Source organism: Podarcis pityusensis (genome assembly GCF_964106645.2).
Source record: "Podarcis pityusensis genome assembly, chromosome: 11".
NCBI lineage: Eukaryota > Metazoa > Chordata > Lepidosauria > Squamata > Lacertidae > Podarcis > Podarcis pityusensis.
This window is the reverse complement of record NC_138036.1, coordinates 59516296-59535759: the sequence shown is the minus strand read 5'-3', so window position 1 is coordinate 59535759 and position 19464 is coordinate 59516296. Positions and strand designations below refer to the sequence as shown.

General features: G+C 41.7%; 1 protein-coding gene across 2 annotated transcripts in view; it reads right to left on the bottom strand.

Annotated features, from left to right (window-relative positions):
• Positions 1 to 19464, bottom strand: part of LOC308458189 (guanine nucleotide-binding protein G(q) subunit alpha) — a 91612-nt gene that overhangs the window by 28827 nt on the left and 43321 nt on the right. For both annotated transcript variants that reach the window (XM_080973027.1, XM_080973028.1), the window contains exon 3: positions 959 to 1113. In XM_080973027.1, coding sequence (XP_080829153.1) covers positions 959 to 1113 — 155 coding nt within the window. The remainder of the gene's footprint in view (positions 1 to 958; positions 1114 to 19464) is intronic.

Below are 19464 nucleotides of genomic sequence, written 5' to 3'. Positions count from 1 at the left end.
ACCTGAAGCGTATGTAACCTGAAGCGTATGTAACCCGAGGTACCACTGTATATGTGATGGTATTGGTTTTCACTAATGTATAGTATAGATGTGTTCTTTTTCTTTTTGCTTGTCTGTTTTTGGTATGTTCATTGTTTTTTTGTATTTTTGTGCAATCTTCAAATAAAGAAAAGTGTTAAATGGGAAAAAAATAGTACTCCAGAAAAGCATCTAATTAAAACCTGTATAAGGCAGGTATGTTTAATTATTTTTCGCTTTAAAGACCAGTGGCTAACTTTCTAGGTCGGGGAGGGGGGGTGCCCGTGGTGGGTGTGGCCATTCCACATTCTACATGCGCACTTTCTTACTCACAGGACGCAGTCCCTTCTCCTCGCCTGATCCATGCAGATCAGCTGAGATGAGGAGTTACTCACCCCCCTCTCCCTGATCTTTCTTCATATGATTTCCTGGGAAGAGCATTGTGCTGCAGCTGTTGGAGGTAGGTATCACTGCTGTGCAGTGGCCAATATTGTCACCAACAAGACACAGGAAGCAGAAATGGTAGCAAATCATCTAATCTAGTTGTGTGTTTTTTCTCTTTATGCTGCTGCCAAAAATTCTGGGTAAGCGACAAAAAATTGTGTGTGCCTGTATCAGGCTTACAGTTCATTACTAGTCTGTGTATCTACACACACACACACACACACACACTGCTTACAATCTCAGGATGCCAGTTTTCATCAAACTCTATGCAGTAAGACAGTGGAGTACATGTACATTTATAAACTAAGTATATTATCAGTAGTGGTATACATTATCCTAAAATAAAACAAGGTATGTATCTTAATTCAGAGAGAAAGGAAGTTTGAACAACTAAGATTCCCAGTGACTGGACACCTCAAATAATTCTTGAAAAACAGCTGCCCATGAGATATGTCTAAAGCATTACTATCCAAAACATCTTCCCGTTTATACTTACTATTTAGTAGAATCTGACAATTGATACTCTCGCCGCCTGTCATAGCATTCTTGGATTCCAGGGTCATTCCATAAATACCTTATTGCATCTACATAAGGGTTCTCAAACGAGCACACTTTCTCTATGTCAACGTCTCGAACTAGCTGTGCATTGGCCTATAATAATAAAAACAAAATCCGATTACATTTAAGTGCATTAGACACATTGAACAAAATATATATTTGGTTACTTACTTACTTACTTAAACACACACACGCAAGCATAATATGTTGATAAGAACATTTGGAAATGTCGTTTCCTAGACATGCGGTCAGACTTCTTTTCTAAAATATGTGGTAAGTATGTTTTTTTTTTAAAAAAAGTACTTTCTGGAAGGTAAAATGGGTAAAGGTAAAGGACCCCTGGAAGATTAAGTGCAGTCGAATTTGACTTTGGGGTGTGACACTCATCAGAAGGCAATGACAGCACTCAGGATATTGAGAAGCGAGTGTGAGTCACAAAAGGAAGCAGAATAGAAAAAGAGAAGTGATTGTTGGCTGACAATCAGAGTACCGGTAATTTGGACAGAGCAAAGGTGTGTGGACATTCTAACTAGGTGGAAGCTGGGGTGCAAGATGAAGACCTGCTAATATTAAACTATATCTGAAAATACTTCTATTCACTAATTCATTAGCAATACTACAGTAGCATATATGAAAGCTATAATAAACGTATGTTAACAAATCAAAAGTTGTTAATAAATATAAAATACACTACAAAAATAGTGTTATGTTGGATATAAACCTCCAGTAGATTATTGGGAGCATGAGGGAATCGTATTATTTTATTCACTTCATATAACTGGGAAAATGTCAACGTCAATTCATCTAATATAAAAGTAAAACATTTTAACTGGCAAAGATATTGGCTTTAAAATCAAGAATCCCACAGTTGGCTACTGTAAGAACAGGATGCTGGACTATATGGACATTGGCCTGATCTCACACTTTTGTCTTATGTTCACCCAAGACAATATGAAGAAGCAGCTCTTCTGCTCTCTGTGCCAACCAAATGAGCTTTCTCAAAATGATGTACATGACCTTCACTTGCTCCTGCAGAAAGTGAATTATACTTGACTCGATTCACTACACAGTGGTACCTCAGGTTAAGTACTTAATTTGTTCTGGAGGTCCGTTCTTAATCTGAAACTGTTCTTAATCTGAAGCACCACTTTAGCTAATGGGGCCTCTTGCTGCAGCCGCGTCGCCAGAGCCCGATTTCTGTTCTTATCCTGAAGCAAAGTTCTTAACCTGAAGCACTATTTCTGGGTTAGCGGAGTCTGTAACCTGAAGCATATGTAACCTGAAGCGTTAGTAACCCGAGGTACCACTGTACTCAATACTTGCTTTTAGGGAACTGTCTGGAACTGACAACACAAACACCAACAGAAACTTATTTCCATAACGTGGAAAATCCCCTTCTTTGTTTGCTTAGCTATCAGACATTGCTAAACAAACAATTCACAGGCTCAAATTTTAATTTTCAGTTCCTGTTTGAAGTAGCCAAAGAAACAGCATAGTTTCAAGCTAAGGACGTTATCTTTTCTTTAAGCAAGCAGACTGCATTACTGAAAAACCTTTTCAGTAAGTCCATATAGTCTACCAGGTGTTAAAATTTAGGTCAGACATGGGAAGCTGGGGGAATCAGCAGTTACTCGTGAAGTCTAATGAATGTCTACTAACATTTAACCAAAAGATTGCACAACATCTTGCAATAGCAGCCAAATAGCACCATGCCTTGTGCTTATATAACACTAGCTTTGTGCAACCCGTCTCCAATAGTTATATTCATTGATGCTACCTGGAACTATAAAATAAGGGGAAGTTACTGGTGCAAGAATTAAAAAGTTCGTTCCTATGTGTAGCTATTAGTTACATTAGAACCAGCTAGTACTGGTCTTCATGATTACAGTAAGAGCAATACAGTCAGTGGCTCACTTGTCTAGAAATACTGATGCACTATTTGGGACAAACAGCTCAACCCCTTATTCAGCAGTGTAATTTGAATACATGCCTAACAATATGCACACACTGGAGGAAGGAACGGCAGTAAGTATGGAACCTGAGACACTGTTTTTAATCCGTTACCTTTTGCTGTTCAATCACAAGATGCACAATACAAGTTACTATGATTTTTGTATTTATTTCAATGTACAACGTACCTTTTCCTAACTGTAATTAAGCTGTTTTATGGTAGAATTTGATCATTAGCCAATTAGCTACTATCATGAGTAGTTAATAACACAGCAAGCATATATTGCTGTACGTTAATAATGAACATAGTGTTAGTCAGATAATGCACTTTCCCCTGAAAAGTACACAGACTAATTTATTCAAATATTGCCAAGCATCATTAGTGAAATCTGCAACACACAAAAAAAGGTGACTGCTTAAAAGAGAAATGTCAATAAATAGACAATAAAGAATCCTTGGCAGTTGTTCTCTTTTTTAAAAAGGAAAAGTTATAAACATTAAGTCCGATTGTGATGCATATAACAAAAATGGGCAGACTATGGGCAATATCCCATTTGCAAACGGGTTGCATTCTGAGTCACTGCAAGCTTGTGTGAATTTGTGGGCAACCGTAACACCTATTGAAAAAGCCTGCAAACACCCCATTCTGCTCCCCCGCCCCTTTCTGGGATGTTTTTGTAATGTTTTTGGGTCACTTCCGGGTTCGGTGCAATGTGTACATGCGTGGTTACGCCAATATTGGATGGACCTAAAACGAATGCTGCCTGTATATCCATCAGTATCTTTCCACAATATCTGCAAACAGATCTTAAGAACTGGGGAGTTGTTAATGCACTCGCTGTAATATTAAATGATATCAGCAAATGCTCAGCACAGAGGAATATTTCTAGTAAGATCTAGCTGTTACAATTGTAGATCAAAGATCTGCAGCTAACGAAATCTACAATTCTGTAGTTGTGAAATGAAAGAGAGACTAAACATTCAAGTGAGAACAGAACAGATACAGAGCCAGCCATAGCAAGAAAATGCTGTTAAGTTCCTCACTATGGGAAGCCATGGTTTCCAGTAATTAAACATTTGGCGTTATAAAAATGATGGCACATCCATTTTTGTAAGCCACAGGAATGGGAGTTAAGTCCTTTATTTTAATCAAAGGTCTCTTGTGAACATAGGAATCAGTTCATTTGTACAGTGCTGTCTTCAGTGTTTGGCAGCGATTCTCCAAAGTTCCAGACGGGAGTCTTTCCTACTCATACCTGAGATGCCAAAGACTGAACCTGGGACCTTTTGCACGCAAGACATGGTGCTTTCCTACTGAGCTGCTGCGCACTAGTGCCATGATGCCAGACATTAGCTAAATGCAAAAATTCCAGGACTTACAGTATTATCAGCATCAGAAATGCAGAGTCTGTCAAGAGGGTATGGAATAAAGCTTAGAGGTGCACTAGAGCAAGGAAATATGCCAGATCGGTAATAAGAAGATAAAATAGTCACAATGGCCAACAGAAAGGACAAAATATCTTTCTGTTAACATAGGCCTATTCCAAATATATGTAACATGGGAGAGAGGAAAGGAGTGTAACCAGGGTGGATGAAAATCAATGATTTTTTATTAAAAAAATTAAAATAAATCAGATTTTAAAAAAATTTTAATCAGATTTTTAAAAAATTTAATTGGATTTTTTAAAAATAAAATGCCTTTGGAAGAAAATTCTTTCTAAAGATAGTTTTCTATTTAAGTTACGTTATAGTCCAGGAAATAAAGATTTGCTTTTAATTATGTAGCATGAGGCTTTAAATGCAATGTTTAAATGTTTTGGTAAATGAATTCCATTAATCCATTCACAATGTCATGGTCTTTCCAGAGGTTTCTGTAAGATTATTTGGGGCAGCTTTTCTAACGAGATGATATTATCACAGGTGCTTGTTTTTGCAGTTCTCAAAAGTGTGAATTTGTGTCTGCAGAGATAACATGCCTTTTCACAGGAAAAATGTTATAAAATAAACATATAGAGTTGAGGAAAGTAATATAAACCCATTGTTCCTTTGCAAATTTATATACACAGAATCAACCCCATATCTCTTAAACGCTGAGTTCCAATTGGTTCAATGAATAGATCGTTTGGAGTGGAATAGATCTGCATAAGTAGCCAATTGTGAAGCAGTAAAAATGATAGTGCAGTCTTCTGAGCAGAATACTCCACAGGTCTTGGGATCTTTCTGTAATACAGTGGTACCTCGGGTTACAAACACTTTGGGTTACAAACTCCGCTAACCTGGAAGTAGTACCTTGGGTTGAGAACTTTGCCCCAGGATGAGAATGGAAATCGCGCAGCGGCCCCATTAGCAAAAGCGTGCCTCAGGTTAAGAACGGTTTCGGGTTAAGAATGGACCTCCAGAACGAATTAAGTTCGTAACGCGAGGTACCACTGTAATTGTGCAAGTCAGTAATTTTTGATATAACTGTAAAAACTACTCTGAAAATTTATTATTCCAAAAATGAAACCTTCATCTGGTTGTAAATATTAAGATTATACCAGCAAGAATGAGTCTTTCTGTAAAAAAAATTGATTTAAATCAAGTCTTACTGACTAGTGATTTAAATCATGATTTAAATCAAATCCTCCCTGCTTGTAACAGTGTGCTGCAGAGATGCTGAGCTCTGCCCCCTGCCTGCTACTTCACTCCACCACAACCCATCTCCCATTTCTCTCGCAAATTGATGCCCTGACCAGAACTGAGCTCAGAGGACATTAAATTGCACCTGCCCCTTGACGTCACGTGTCATTAATACAGGCCTGTGTTGGAAAAAGACACAGGCCTGCTGCCACATGCTGCTTGGCCCTCTGTTGAATAGCTAAAAAGACTGGGAGCATCATAAGACTCTGGGTGCTCTGACCCCCCTTATCCTGGGCTGGGGAGGATGTGGATTCAAGGAGGAAAAGGAGTGAGAGGTAAGTGCCCAGCAGGCATGAAAAATGAAAACTATAAAAACACTCCCTTAGCTTAATACATATGGCAGAGAGGTTGTTGTGTTTTTTTTAAAGTATTCGACCATTTAAAAATCTGTACATTCCATTCCTTATAAAATAGATTAAAATTACCCTATACATTTAGTAAAGAAAATCTCTTTGGTGAGATGCACAAGTTCTCCAACTTTTAGAAACACTGAATGGGAAAAAACAGCTGTTCAAATCTGTGACTGGGCCAGCGGTTTTTTGGGGAAGGCTCATATTAACCGGTGAGATGTTTAACTTGAAAAGCTGATATGAAAAACTGAAATGCTTTGAGCAATTCAGGCAGACCCCTGGGGCATGCCTTTAATTTGAAGAAAAGACATGGTGCCATTTTAATTATGTTTAAAAGTAGCGTATTTTAGAGCAGCCTGGAAATGCTCTGTACTACAACTTCCATCAGCTTCCCAATCTGGTTGGGGCGAATGGAAGCTGAAGCCCAACCAGGTTGGGGAACGGACAACTTATCAACACAAGTAATTTGTTGTGGGTGAAAAGTCCACCATCCCCTGGGAAGTATCAGTTACCGTATTTTTCGCTTTATAAGACGCACCAGACCACAAGACGCACCTAGTTTTTGGAGGAGGAAAACAAGAAAACAAATATTCCCAATCTCAGAAGCCAGAACAGCAAGAGGAATTGCTGCGCAGTGAACCCTCTTGCTGTTCTGGCTTCTTGGATAGCTGCGCAGCCTGCATTCGCTCCATAAGACGCACACACATTTCCCTTTACTTTTTAGGAGGGAAAAAGTGAGTCTTATAGAGCAAAAAATACGGTACTTATCCCTCATTTTGTTGTATTTAAACACTTGCTGGCTTCAAAGCCTGGCTAGCTTCAAATTGGAAATGCTGGCTAATTTTTTTGCATGCACCTTTCAGTGAAGCTGTTAGCTCAGCCAGCAGAAGTGTTAATTTAATTATTTCTTAAAACAATTACAGTTGAAAATCATAGGCTCTGTTTCTCCATCATTCTCTCCTGAGGGTGCCCACAGAAAACAAAAACCCGGACATACATGCATATATATATATATATATATATATATATATATGCATGAAGATAAAGGTTAAAAAAGGACAAGACACCAGGGCCAGAAAAGCCTCCACTACAAGGCGGTGGTGGTCAAGGCACTTCACAAAGCATCTGCAACCCACTTTCCTAAGCCTTGCTGTCCACAGAACACAGGACCAGCTCCACCTCTCACACAGCAGCTTCTTTCCACTCCAGTGCTAGAGGACAGCTTGTCCCTCAACTCCGAGCAACCATTTGTAAGCAAGTCTTGAAAAGCGTGAAGAAAAAGCAGGGCAGTCCAACGCAGACACAGGCAGCCCGGTCTTATTCAGGCCAAGGCATAATGAAATCCAACGGGAGATGTTAAGTAACAGTTGCAGAAAGGCTGCTCTGTGACTGACAGCGCTGCAAGCCTGCTAAAACAGAAAGCCAACTTTCAACTCCCACCAGGCAGCCTCCCTTCTTTGGAAGTCTTACATAAGCAGAACTTGAGTATAGCACCCACATAGTCCCTTCACAGCATAAATCACAGTTCTTAAGTTTGTTGCTTAACCAGACTTGCCACTGTTGGGAGAAAGGGTTCATTTCAATTAACTTTTATATCAAATTTATCATACTTTTTTAAAAAAACAACAACATTGGGTTATGATGCATTGCACCAGCACAGGCTTTTATTTTCTGCTGAAAACTGTTTAAAAACTTTAAAAAACAAACAAACATTAGTGTGCAGATCTTATCTATTTCTAACATTGGTTACAGTTACATAGGCATGATGGTGAGAACCTGTGACCTGCCAGATGTTGCTGAGCAACAACTCCCATCAGCCCCAGCCAGCATAAAAATAAGATAAAAAATACCTCATTTAAAAACTGTTTAAAATATCTAAAAACAATTAAACATAATAAACCATTTAAAGCAAACTTTAGAACAGGTGTACCCAAATCAAGTGTCTGGCTATGCCCAGTACAGTTGTACCTCCGGTTATGAACTTAATTCGTTCCGGAGGTCTGTTCTTAACATGAGGTATGCTTTTGCTAATGGGGCCTCCCGCTGCCGCCGGCGTGCGACTTCCGCTCGCATCCCGGGGCAAAGTTTGCTACCAGGAGCATCTACTTCTGGGATAGGTGATGGTGGCTGAATAATGTCTACAGGCAGGGAGTACCAAAGCACAGGGGCTGACCAAAATTTCATCTTGCAGTTATTATTAAGTTCTAGATTAAGTTACAGTCTGTCATCTAGTTCTGTATTTAGTAATTGAAACACCAAAGAACAGTATATACACTTGAAATTTTAGGATATAAAGGAAACTGTTTATTTAATTACAAATAGCAGTAAATTTTTGAAATTTAATTTTTTTAGTGTATTAGTAAGTTTATCAAATAATAGCGGGTTTTTTGTAAAATTGAATTCATAATAAAAACTCATTGTTGTAAAGAGTGTACTTTTTGCCAATGTGCATTATATTCACCAGCAAATCCTTTTTGTTGTTGTTGTTTCAAGCTTCTGACAATTGAGGTGAGCATTAGACTCGATGGCGCATTAGACTGGAGTAAATACGGTAATACATACTGTACTTGGGAGAAAGCTCAGTGAGCGTTACAGCGCATAGGATCAGGTTGTTAATCTATATTGCGCAAGGTTTCTACAAGGTGAAGTGGCCAATCTTTCAACTGGAATTAGCTGAAGTAGTGTTGGGACACAATTTTGCTTTGTGAGAGACAGAAAGCATAAACACACACTTGTAGAAAGCAAACTCATATAAGTGCTTGACAATATTGGATTAGTGAACCACAGCCCTCAGAAAAGTGAATCAATTCTAAATGTGACAAGATTAGTAAACAGACTGAAATATATTCCATCCAATCCAAATAACTTTATCGTTCTAGCCACTGGCCATGACAAATCTAAATAAAATCTAAATCTAAAAAAACAAAAAAACAAAATACAAACAAAAGTGGTGTCGCGCCACAAATAATAGTCTCTATTTAGATCTCTGCGTCTCCCTTACAGTTCACTGCTATATTGTCCAGGGTTTTCTTTTTGGCCGCCAAACAGGGCAATTTTATGAGTCACTGAAGCATTTACATCACTAAGAAGCCATAGGACCTTCTCTGCCGGGAGAGACATTTTTCCTGTACAGATGGTAAGGTGAGAAATCGCCTCCTGGGTGGGCAATATAGTAAATAGTGCAAGATGTCTTCCACCTGCAGGTGCCCACATATACAGAGTCTTTTTAGGATGCTGGAGGGCACAGTCTGAAAACACAGCCCAGTAAAAGCGAATCTTAGCGAGCCAGAGATTTGACAGGTAACTGGCTCTAAAACGGACCATTTTTAGAAGGGGGAACCAAGCAGAGCATTTAGAGGATTTAATCGCTTGCAGATCATGTAGCAATTCTGTCCGGTGGCACCAATCACTGAGTTGGTGTTTGTCTGTGGATGTAATCTCCTCTACCTTACGGAAATAATAAGAGTTCAAGTAATGTTGGGTGTTAGATTCCACCACTGGCTGTTCTCCAATTCCGCATAGTACAGGGCTGGCAAGTGCTCGCAAGGCATGGAGGACAGTCTTTTCAGGTAATTAAATCTGGTGCAAATAGCTCTTGCAGTTAGATGTTGGCCATCCAGCTTCCATGCGTAACAGTACAGCTGCTGTTCCCATGGGTAGGGGAAACAGTCAAAATTGGTTTTGCACCATTTCTAACCCTTTGATAGCATTCTTATCCGTGTCCCAGATTTCAACTCCATAAAGCATTTGAGGGATCGCTTTACTGCCAAATATTTTTAGCACGGGCTCAAACTGTTTTCCACCCTTTGTGAAGTAAAACTTCATCAGAGCCCCAATCTCTCTCTGCACTCTGGTTTTCACCACCTTGATGTGCCACTTATAAGTCAATGTTTCATTAAAAAGGACGCCAAGATATTTGAAAACATGTGTTTGCTCTAAATCATGGTGCTCAAGTATCCGTTTATAGCGGGGGCTACATTTTCAGAAGACCATGATTTGGAGTGGTTAACCAGGAGGTCTTCTTGTTTACAATATGAACTGAGAGCCTCCAGGAAGTTTTTAAGGCCCAGACAGGAAAGAGAAAGAAGGACTATATCGTCCGCATACAGCAAGCAGAACACCTTCCTGTTTCTAAGTACTGAAGAGCGAAAGTGAGCTTGGGCTAAACGTGGGACTATGTCATTGATGTAAAAGTTGAAAAGTGTGGGGGCTAAAATGCAGCCTTGTTTTACACCACTAGCTGACTTGAAAGATTGAGACAAGCAGTCATTTAGGCCCACTCTGACTCTCGTGTCAGTATCGCTGCACAGCTCTAGAATCAACAGGAGTCTATGTTCTTTATTGGTGAATTGAGCAAACCAGGAAGATTTGGCTTCATATTATATCCAAAGCAGGGACCATGGCTTGTTTTTCCATAACCAAGCACAATTAGCAAGCCAACAACAAATCATGGTTTTAGGTCGGGCAGTTATTGTGGCTTCTTAGAGAGAAACAAACCACAATCCCTGGTTTGGACATAATGCAAAGCTAAGACTTCCTGGTTTATTTTATTCTGCTCATGGCACAGAAGGGCAGTAGTAGTTAGGAAACATGCACCAGAGCACTGCCTGTACTTCCTAAACCATGATTAGTCTAGGTTACTGTGATGTGCAAATAAAGCCAAAATATTGGATATGGTACAAGCTAGCATCCAATTGCACCACACCACCAGAGGTATATATAACATCACCCAGTAGATCAGAATTCAGACCATAGAAGCCAGCTCCTGGGGGCTGAGGTCCCTTCGTCGTTGTCCCCCAATAAAATATTTGAGGGGGGCAGCCACCCCAAGTTGATGGGCACTGCCATTCAAATGGTGTACATGCACCATGCCATGTGATTGATTATGCAGGGTGGGCATTTTATTCAAGTTGGCATCCCTGGTTCAGACTATGGGTGTGCAGCATAGGGTTGTATCTCTCAGGCCTTATCTCATGCACAAGGGTAAGTTCTTTTGCGGGGAACTTTGTTGTAAGGACGCTTTGCACAAAAAGTGAGCAACCTGAACTTAAGCACACTGCTAACACTTCTGTTCCAAGTATTTTGCTTTGGGTCTCTAGACCCAGCCAGCCAACACCCCATTGCATCCCAGTTCTAACTATTGGGACTCCATGGGCAGAGCACCCAAGCAGAATAAACAAGGGAAGAGGAAACATATTCTGCATGTGTTAAGTGCCACAACTGCCTCCCATGTACTCCACTCCTCTGTTTTACGTGAATACTGTGTCTTGCTTAAAATGGATTATTGAAAAACATTCCTTCCTCACAAAACCAGTAGTCTCTCCTAGACAGGGAAAGCACTCACACGCACACACAAAACACACACATAAGCTCTCTGTTGGCAAAAGCCACGTGCTCCACTCCAACCATTGCCAAATCTGGTCAAACACTCATAAATTTGGCACTCCAGGCCTTCCCCCTGACCCCCCCCCCCCCACTCACCCTGCTCCACACTCTCCTTGGGTTTTTGCCTGGCTGGAATGTGTTCTTGAACAGGGATAAAGCCTCCTGCCTGCTTGGAGAATGTGTGCGCATTTCTATGGTTGGAATAGAAATGGTTGCCTACTGTATACAAAGGTAAGAGTCACACCCATTGCTCTACTTTCTTATCCCTCTGGCCCTGCCTACTACTGGAATGTGGCCTCCCGTATGTCGTCTGTGAGGGAGAGAACTCTCAAACTGAAAAACGCTCCCTCTTCCCTGCCTACAGATATGTTGCTCAAATCAATACAAACCACTTTGAGGGTTTGTTTTTTAACCATCAAGCAGTGTATAAATCTCATGAAATGAATATATAAAGCCTGAAAATGAGTTCACACTTTTGGCAACTAAATGTGGCAGAATTTCAAGCAGGAATATTCCTTCTTGGGCTCAAAGAGTAATCTCCTCTCCCTGATATGTTATCCTTCCTGCAATTATTGTTGGTAATTAATTTCCCCACAAAAAGTAGGTTACTGCTTATCCAATATTATTAATAGACATACTTCCATGTCTTATAAAGATTTTGAGATACACAAAAGAAAGGAATCTACATCATCATGTATTTTAAAATGAAAGGGGTTTTTTTGTAATATATTTACTGCCTTTTGTAAAGATTTCTATAGGATCTTAAAAAGTATTACATTAAAAATATCATAGCTGTAATGAGTGTTTAGCTAGGTAAAGAAACCTGGTGAAGAAAAAGCCCAGAGTTTGGTGTAAGTGGAAGAAATTTAAAAGGGATCAGTGTTGCTAGATGCCAGGATGTGTTTCCGTGGACAAGGTGCTAGTCCTGGACAACTGAGAGAGCAATCCAAACCTGCAGAGGGTCTGGTCATGCAGCTCTGGAGGCCAACTTCTTGCAGACTACTCTTTTCTTCTCTGTAACAAAAACTTCCAGCATAGAAAGTCTCAATCTGCAGATGTACACTTATGCTTAACTTAAAACTCAAGGCAACGTAGGGGGGAAAGTTGCTTCTGCAAAAGTATTGCTTCTCTTTGGCTTCCTATGGAACAATCATTGCCTGAACATTCCCTATCAGAGAACTAAAAGTGCCCAACAATCCAATTTACATATCCCTGAAGGAGGATATTCTGTGTGGGAAAGAATTTTAGCAGCATCAAGCAGCAAACAAAACTGCAGTGAATTGCTGTTGAAAGCGATTTCCTCACCCTCTGGTTCACCCCTTTTGAGGGTTGTACACAATATATTGTACTGCTTTCAGTGGTTTAATTGCTAAATGGGGAGATGTCGAGACATAAACTTGTCTAAATGCAACACCATCTGATTTGAACTCCCAGTCTGCCAATGGCAGTACATGTGTGATGATTTTGGTGAAATGGGGCCAATAAGGAATGAGTTTATATCTTGCCATGAGAACGTAGGATAGCATTTGGCATTATAAGAAGAAGAAGAGTTTGGATTTATCACTACCCTACGGAGTCTCAAAGCTTCTTTTTCTTCTGCAGAATTAATGGGTCTGAGTGTCACGAATTTTAGATATATATACCTACCTCACAACCACCTGGGGCAAGACAAAGCGGACCAGCCTCACAAAGTAGTATGAAAGTCTATCGATTAGCTTCATGGCTGAGTGAGGATTTATTCCAGCTCCCAACAGAATATCAGAAACACGATAAAACAGCAAACGTTACAAACTTCGATACACAAATTTTAACCACTACAGCACACCATAATAAATAACATGTGCCCCCTTTGCAGGGATGACACTCAACTTTGTGAAGTGTACCACATTTCGGGCAGGGAGTAACGCTTGGCATATAGCAAACAGTGAAAGCGCTCTTTCAGTAACTGAAAGTTTCAAGTTAATTCTTCCTGAAACCATTTGAAACGTAAAGCTACTAGGTCTGGAAAATGAGGGTGGTATATGAAACGTCTTAAAATTCAATTTCTGCATAAAGTGCTAGACACACAGCAACCAACCAAATGCATGCGTTCAGTTCCTTCCAAGTTCTGTGTGTGTTTGCGTGCATCTGTGTGCAAGGAAATAAAACAAAAATCAGATTAACATTCTTACTACAACTTTCCTGCCCTCCTGGTCGGCCTTAAGTGTGGGGAGTGGTGCAATTAACATCTGCGAGCCATGTGCTTGCAGCTCAGTGGCTGGAGCATCTGCCTTGCATGCAGGAAGATTCCAGGGTTCAATCCCCAATGGCACATCCAGGCAGGGATGGAAGAGACCCTGGAGAGCTGCTGTATGTTAGTGTAGACAATACTGAGCTGGAGGAACCACTGGCCAGCTTCATATAATCACAGCCTTGTCGAGCTGGAAGATATCCCCAGAGTCACCTAGTCCACCCTGGCACCCCCTGCAATGCAGGAATCTCAACTAAAGCCGCCATGACAGATGGTTGCCCAACCTTCCTGCGCACCGTGCTTCCTCCAGGATAAGTTGAGATTTATAAGCGGCTGCAAGCCCGCAGCCAGCCGAGGAAGCACAGCACACCTCTCCCTCAAACTCATACAGATGCCCCCAGGGGGTTCTCTCTCCACCATAGTAGCCTAAGCCCCGAGATCCACCGCATGCTGGCCAGCCTGCCTCCTGCCCCCCAGTGGGGGAGGCAAGGCGAGAGGAAGAGGCACTGCCGAGGGTACGGTTCAGCTCGCTTCTTGCACACGCGGCCCAAGGCTTCTGGTGCCAAGACACCAAGTCCCTCAGGCCTCCTCAGGGAAGGAGCTGCTCAGAGTGAAAGAATGCAGACCAAATCTTCCTCGAAGGGAAAGCTGGATTCCTGCTTTCCCCTCACTTCAATTTATTTATTTGAATTTCTATACCAGCTTTCCCAAGAGGATCACAGGGTGGCCTGCAGTATAAAAACAAAAACACATAATGTGGTAACGAACAAAACTTTAATTCCCCTCCCCCTTTTGATGGACTAGCCCCTTAAGTACCCCTCTTCCGCTTTGGCAGAGTGTGAGGAGGAGCAACAGGGCAGGGGGGCATGCCCATTGCGTCCTCCTCAACCACCCTGGCAACCCCGTACAGCATCGCAAAGCGGAGCATAGGCTTTGTGATGCCGATTCCCCCTTTGCCACACAATCCCCTCACATCACCGGCAGCAGCCCAGCCACCCTCCTTCTCTCCCCACCTCACTTGCCCGCCAGCTCTCTCTTTCTCCGAGCCTCCTACATCCGGCACTCTGGGCAGAGCACGCATGCTCCTTTTGTCCCTCCCCCACCAAAAAAACAAACATTTTGGCAATTTTTAAAAAATTCCCCCCAGATGGTGATTTCACCCATGAAGTCTCAGACATGTCCGGGGGGGAAACAGACTTATGGTAACCCTACATTAGGGACATCTAAATAAGCCACTGTCCATTTCCTAGTATTTTGAAAGAGAAATTGAAGGGGAGGGGAGAATTCATAGTTCAGTGTGAATTGGATTGTGTGGGATAACGATAAAAACAGATATTTTAATTTATTCTTGAGCTACTTAATTCCTCTGTGAGAAGCTGACTGTGCTAGTTCTGCAGACCCTGCCCTGGTACAACCATACAAGGAGGGTTTGAGGTCTGAATTTAGCCAAGTCACATAACACAACAAGGTTGACAGCCTTACAAATCTGGAGGAACAACATTCTTCATGTGTGTCAACGGGAACTGGTATTAGGCGTGTGCTCTTCACAATGTTGGAGGAATTTATACATGCATTTTTAATAATTTCAATCCACTGTGTGTGATATTTCTTCAGCTGTTCCTTGCATTACATTCAAAGAAGGCGAGGAGAGGAAAAGGGGAAGGTTCCTATTTTAAGTTCCTGCAGTCTAGGCTGTGTTGGATAACTTCAGTTTAAAACACTACCTTTTTGTTTCCTTATAAAGAATAGAGCTCATCTAGATTCTAGGAGACCTTACATAAAAAGAGAACAAGGGTGTTGGGAGGTGTAGAGAAAAGGAAAGAAAAAACACTGACCCCATTTGAGCTGCACATGCAATAGCACTGACAAAACAACAGCAATAGCAGCAATCAGCTATTTGGTGGGACACACATACAGAAACATGCTTCCAAGCACATACAGGACATTGTCCTGTTCGCTTCTGCATTGTTCCTTCCTTATTTCAGATATCGTGACATATCAATATATCACAGTATATCACAGCTGGTGATATATCACTAAAACCAGATGTCACCCAGCCCCATCTGCAACCAAGCACAGAAAAGTGAAAGTGAAAATGCACTTGTATCATTCTCATTTGCAAATTCCAGCTCAATTATTTCCGTCACTGCAGCTCTACTGTAGTTGAAGAAAAGCAGTGCAGCTGTAGCGGACATGGAGAAGTGGACACGGAGCAATGGATCCAAACTACAAGAAAGAAGATTCCACCTAAACATTAGGAAGAACTTCCTGACAGTAAGAGCTGTTCAACAGTGGAATTTGCTGCCAAGGAGTGTGGTGGAGTCTCCTTCTTTGGAGGTCTTTAAGCAGAGGCTTGACAACCATATGTCAGGAGTGCTCTGATGGTGTTTCCTGCTTGGCAGGGGGTTGGACTCGATGGCCCTTGTGGTCTCTTCCAACTCTATGATTCTATGATTCTAGCCTCCCTCCTAGTGACATTCTACATGATCCCAAAGCATATAGTCAAATCACTAAAATTAATGGTACCTATGGGGAGCTTAGGGACGCGGGTGGCGCTGTGGGTTAAACCACAGAGCCTAGGACTTGCCGTTCAGAAGGTCGGCGGTTCGAACCCCATGACGGGGTGAGCTCCCGTTGCTCGGTCCCTGCTCCTGCCAACCTAGCAGTTCGAAAGCACGTCAAAGTGAAAGTAGATAAATAGGTACAGCTCCGGCAGGAAGGTAAATGGCGTTTCCGTGCGCTGCTCTGGTTCGCCAGAAGCGGCTTAGTCATGCTGGCCACATGACCCGGAAGCTGTACGCCGGCTCCCTCGGCCAATAAAGCGAGATGAGCGCCACAACCCCAGAGTCAGTCACAACTGGACCTAATGGTCAGGGGTCCCTTTACCTTTACCTTTATGGGGAGCTTGGGGTGTTAGGGGGACGTTAGTATCTCTGGTGGGGGACAGATATACTTTGGTCCCCACCCTGCACTCAGCTCTCACCTATGGATCCTAGAAGCTGTCATCATGCAACAGTGGCCACACCTCGGGAAATGGTTTTGACTGGCTGGCAGCCACTGACTAAATCAGGTGAGGGTAGCCGATTGGTCTCAAATGCTCAGAACCCAGCACAAATCCAAAATAGAGTCCCTAAGATGGTTGGATGGCATCATGTGTACCTCCTTCTGGCAACTCCTGCAGCCAAGCTGGTGCCAAATGTATTGCTCTGGACCTTGACCTGGACCTCTGGCTGACTTCCGGGTTGGCGCCTCCGGTAATGGCGGAATTCCTCTGATCGAGAGGAATTTGCCTCGTGGAAATTCGGGTCTGGCCGCCACGGCGAAGGCGGAGACCCACTAAAAATCACAGGCGGGTGAAGCCTGTGAATGTGGGATTCGGCTGGCACCTTTTGCGCCTCCCCTACTCGCGGGGAAACCCGGTTTCGGGGATCCGGAGCAAAGTGGGGTGAGCGGCGCAGTGCTTCGAATTGATTGCTTCTTCCACGGAGCGAAGCCGCATAGCTGTTGCCGGAGAGCGCTGACTTTTTCCTGTGGACAATTTGATCTTAAAGCAACTACCCGTGAGTAGAGCGGAGAATTGGATTTTTAAATGTCTTAATTTGGTGTTGAAACGGGGAGGTCCAAAACAGGAAGTCCACCTTCCCCCTTTGTAAATAGATTGAAGCAATGAATGCAAGCTGAAGTCGCGGAAAGTCTTTCCATCGGTAAAAAATTCTAAACCCCCCTTGGTGGCAGGAGAAGAGGGGGGAAAGCTTTGGACCGAATATACCTGCAGGAGAGAGCGAACAGAGTTAAAATACCACCGCTCCGATCCTGGAAACGGGCTGCCAGTAGGACTGACGTGCCTTAGAATGCTTATTGACTGCGATTAGAACGTTCACTGACAGCTAGTTAAATAAGAGAAATACTTTGTTTCCATTGTCTCCGTCTGCGTTTAAAAAGAAGTAAAAGTAATTGAAAATTGAAACTAACTTTATTGTTTGGACTGTGTTTAAAAGGACCAATACAAATAGAAACTGTTTCCCTCTAGAGGAAGCCTTTGAAACTGCTACAAGAGTTGAGCTGGGGGAATTTCCAGCTGCAAGATAAAAAGCTGTGAGATTCTGGGACTGACCTTGAATCGGTTAAGAATGTCGACAGAAGAGGCCTTAGTGGCTGTATTAAGTAAGATAAATGACTCACTGGAACAGCTTAATAAGAAGGTGGATGTGGTAACTACCAAAATCGATAATTTGGGACAAAAAGTGAACATCAATACAGAAACTATTCAGAAATTGATACAGGAATCTACTTTGACATGGCAAACTGCGGAGAAGACCAGGGAGAAAGTTGCTGTTGTTGAACCTAAAGTAACACAACTGGAGAGAGAGAGGGTCCCAGCCTTACGGATGCAACTTGATGATCATAAGTTGATGCCTTCTATGATTGAATTTAAAGAAAATCAGATTTCGAGGACCAGAGGTCTACCCGAACTGGAGAAGGAAAGTTTGATAGATCCCCTTACACAGGAACTTGCTGATTTTTGGGACCTGGACTTGGGTCAAGAAGAGATTAAAATTGTGAGGGCCTTCAGGCTTGGAGAAATTTTGAAAGACGTCCCGAAATATCTTTTGGATCTTAGTTTTAACTAGGGAGATTTGGCTGCCCTGTCGAGAAGGAATAAAATCATCTCTAGGTGGGAGGTTCCCCAAGATCTACCCTTCAGTCTCAAAGGAAGGAAAATAAAAATAAGATCAGTAGAAGACAAAGTAAAGTGCATGTATAAATATGAAGAAGACTTGCAGAAGGGATTTGGAAAAGACTTAAGAGCCTCGGACAGAAGATTACCAGGTTGATGGACTATATGGAATTGACTGGCAGAATCCGAGTCCAGGGACGGTGGAAGAAGATTGGAAAAATTTTAAAGACTATTTATGGAAATACTGTAAAATTAATGAGTGTTAGAAAAATGTTGGAATGAAACTATACGGCTTTAGTAGAAATGTTAGAAGGAATTAAGTACAAGTAGATTATTGGAGTATTAAAGGGAAAATAAGGTTAAAATATGTTAAGATAACTATATGACAGAAAATAGAGGAAGATGGAAAGGAATTGCTGAAACAATTAATAGAAGTGGAATACAAAAAGGGAGGTGGTGAGGAGGTCGTTGAAACAAGTGAATGTAAGATATGATATTGAAATGGTTTGATGTGTGTTTTAAATTGTGTTTGTTATGTCTTGCTTAGCTTATTGTGTTAGTGATGTGTTGTGTATTGTGTATACATTGTATTCTATTGTTTTTTTTTTCTTTTTTCACCTTTTTTCTTCCCTTTCCCTTCTTTTTACCCCTTTTTGTAATCTTTAAAAGTAATAAATATTATTTTAAAAAAAAAACAAATGTATTGCTCTGGTTTCCTTTGAGCTACATCAACAAGGCAGAGGGCAGGGGGTCTTCTGGGCAGCCCAGGACCTCCATACACAATGCCCAAGCTTGCGTCCCTGAGAGGTCACTTTGGTACCAGTCTGCACAGCTACAGATTGGCGCTGTGAATCTCCAGCAATTTGACTTTGAACCCAGAGGCACACTCCATTGTGTTTCAAGACAGATGGATACCAACAAAATGGTACTGTTTTAAATTGCTTTATTTTGGCTGGACATATGCAATAGTTATCGCATACAGATAAGAATAATAGGTATAAAGTATTTCCACCTGTCTCTCATTTTATAGAGGTATAAATTACTGTATCAGGGAACAGGAGCTACTTTCCAAACTCTCAAGTTATTTCTTGCTTAACTTGGCAAATGCCTGTTGTGTGTGGATCTAAATATATATCCCTTTGCCATATAGTCATACCTCGGGTTGAAGTAGC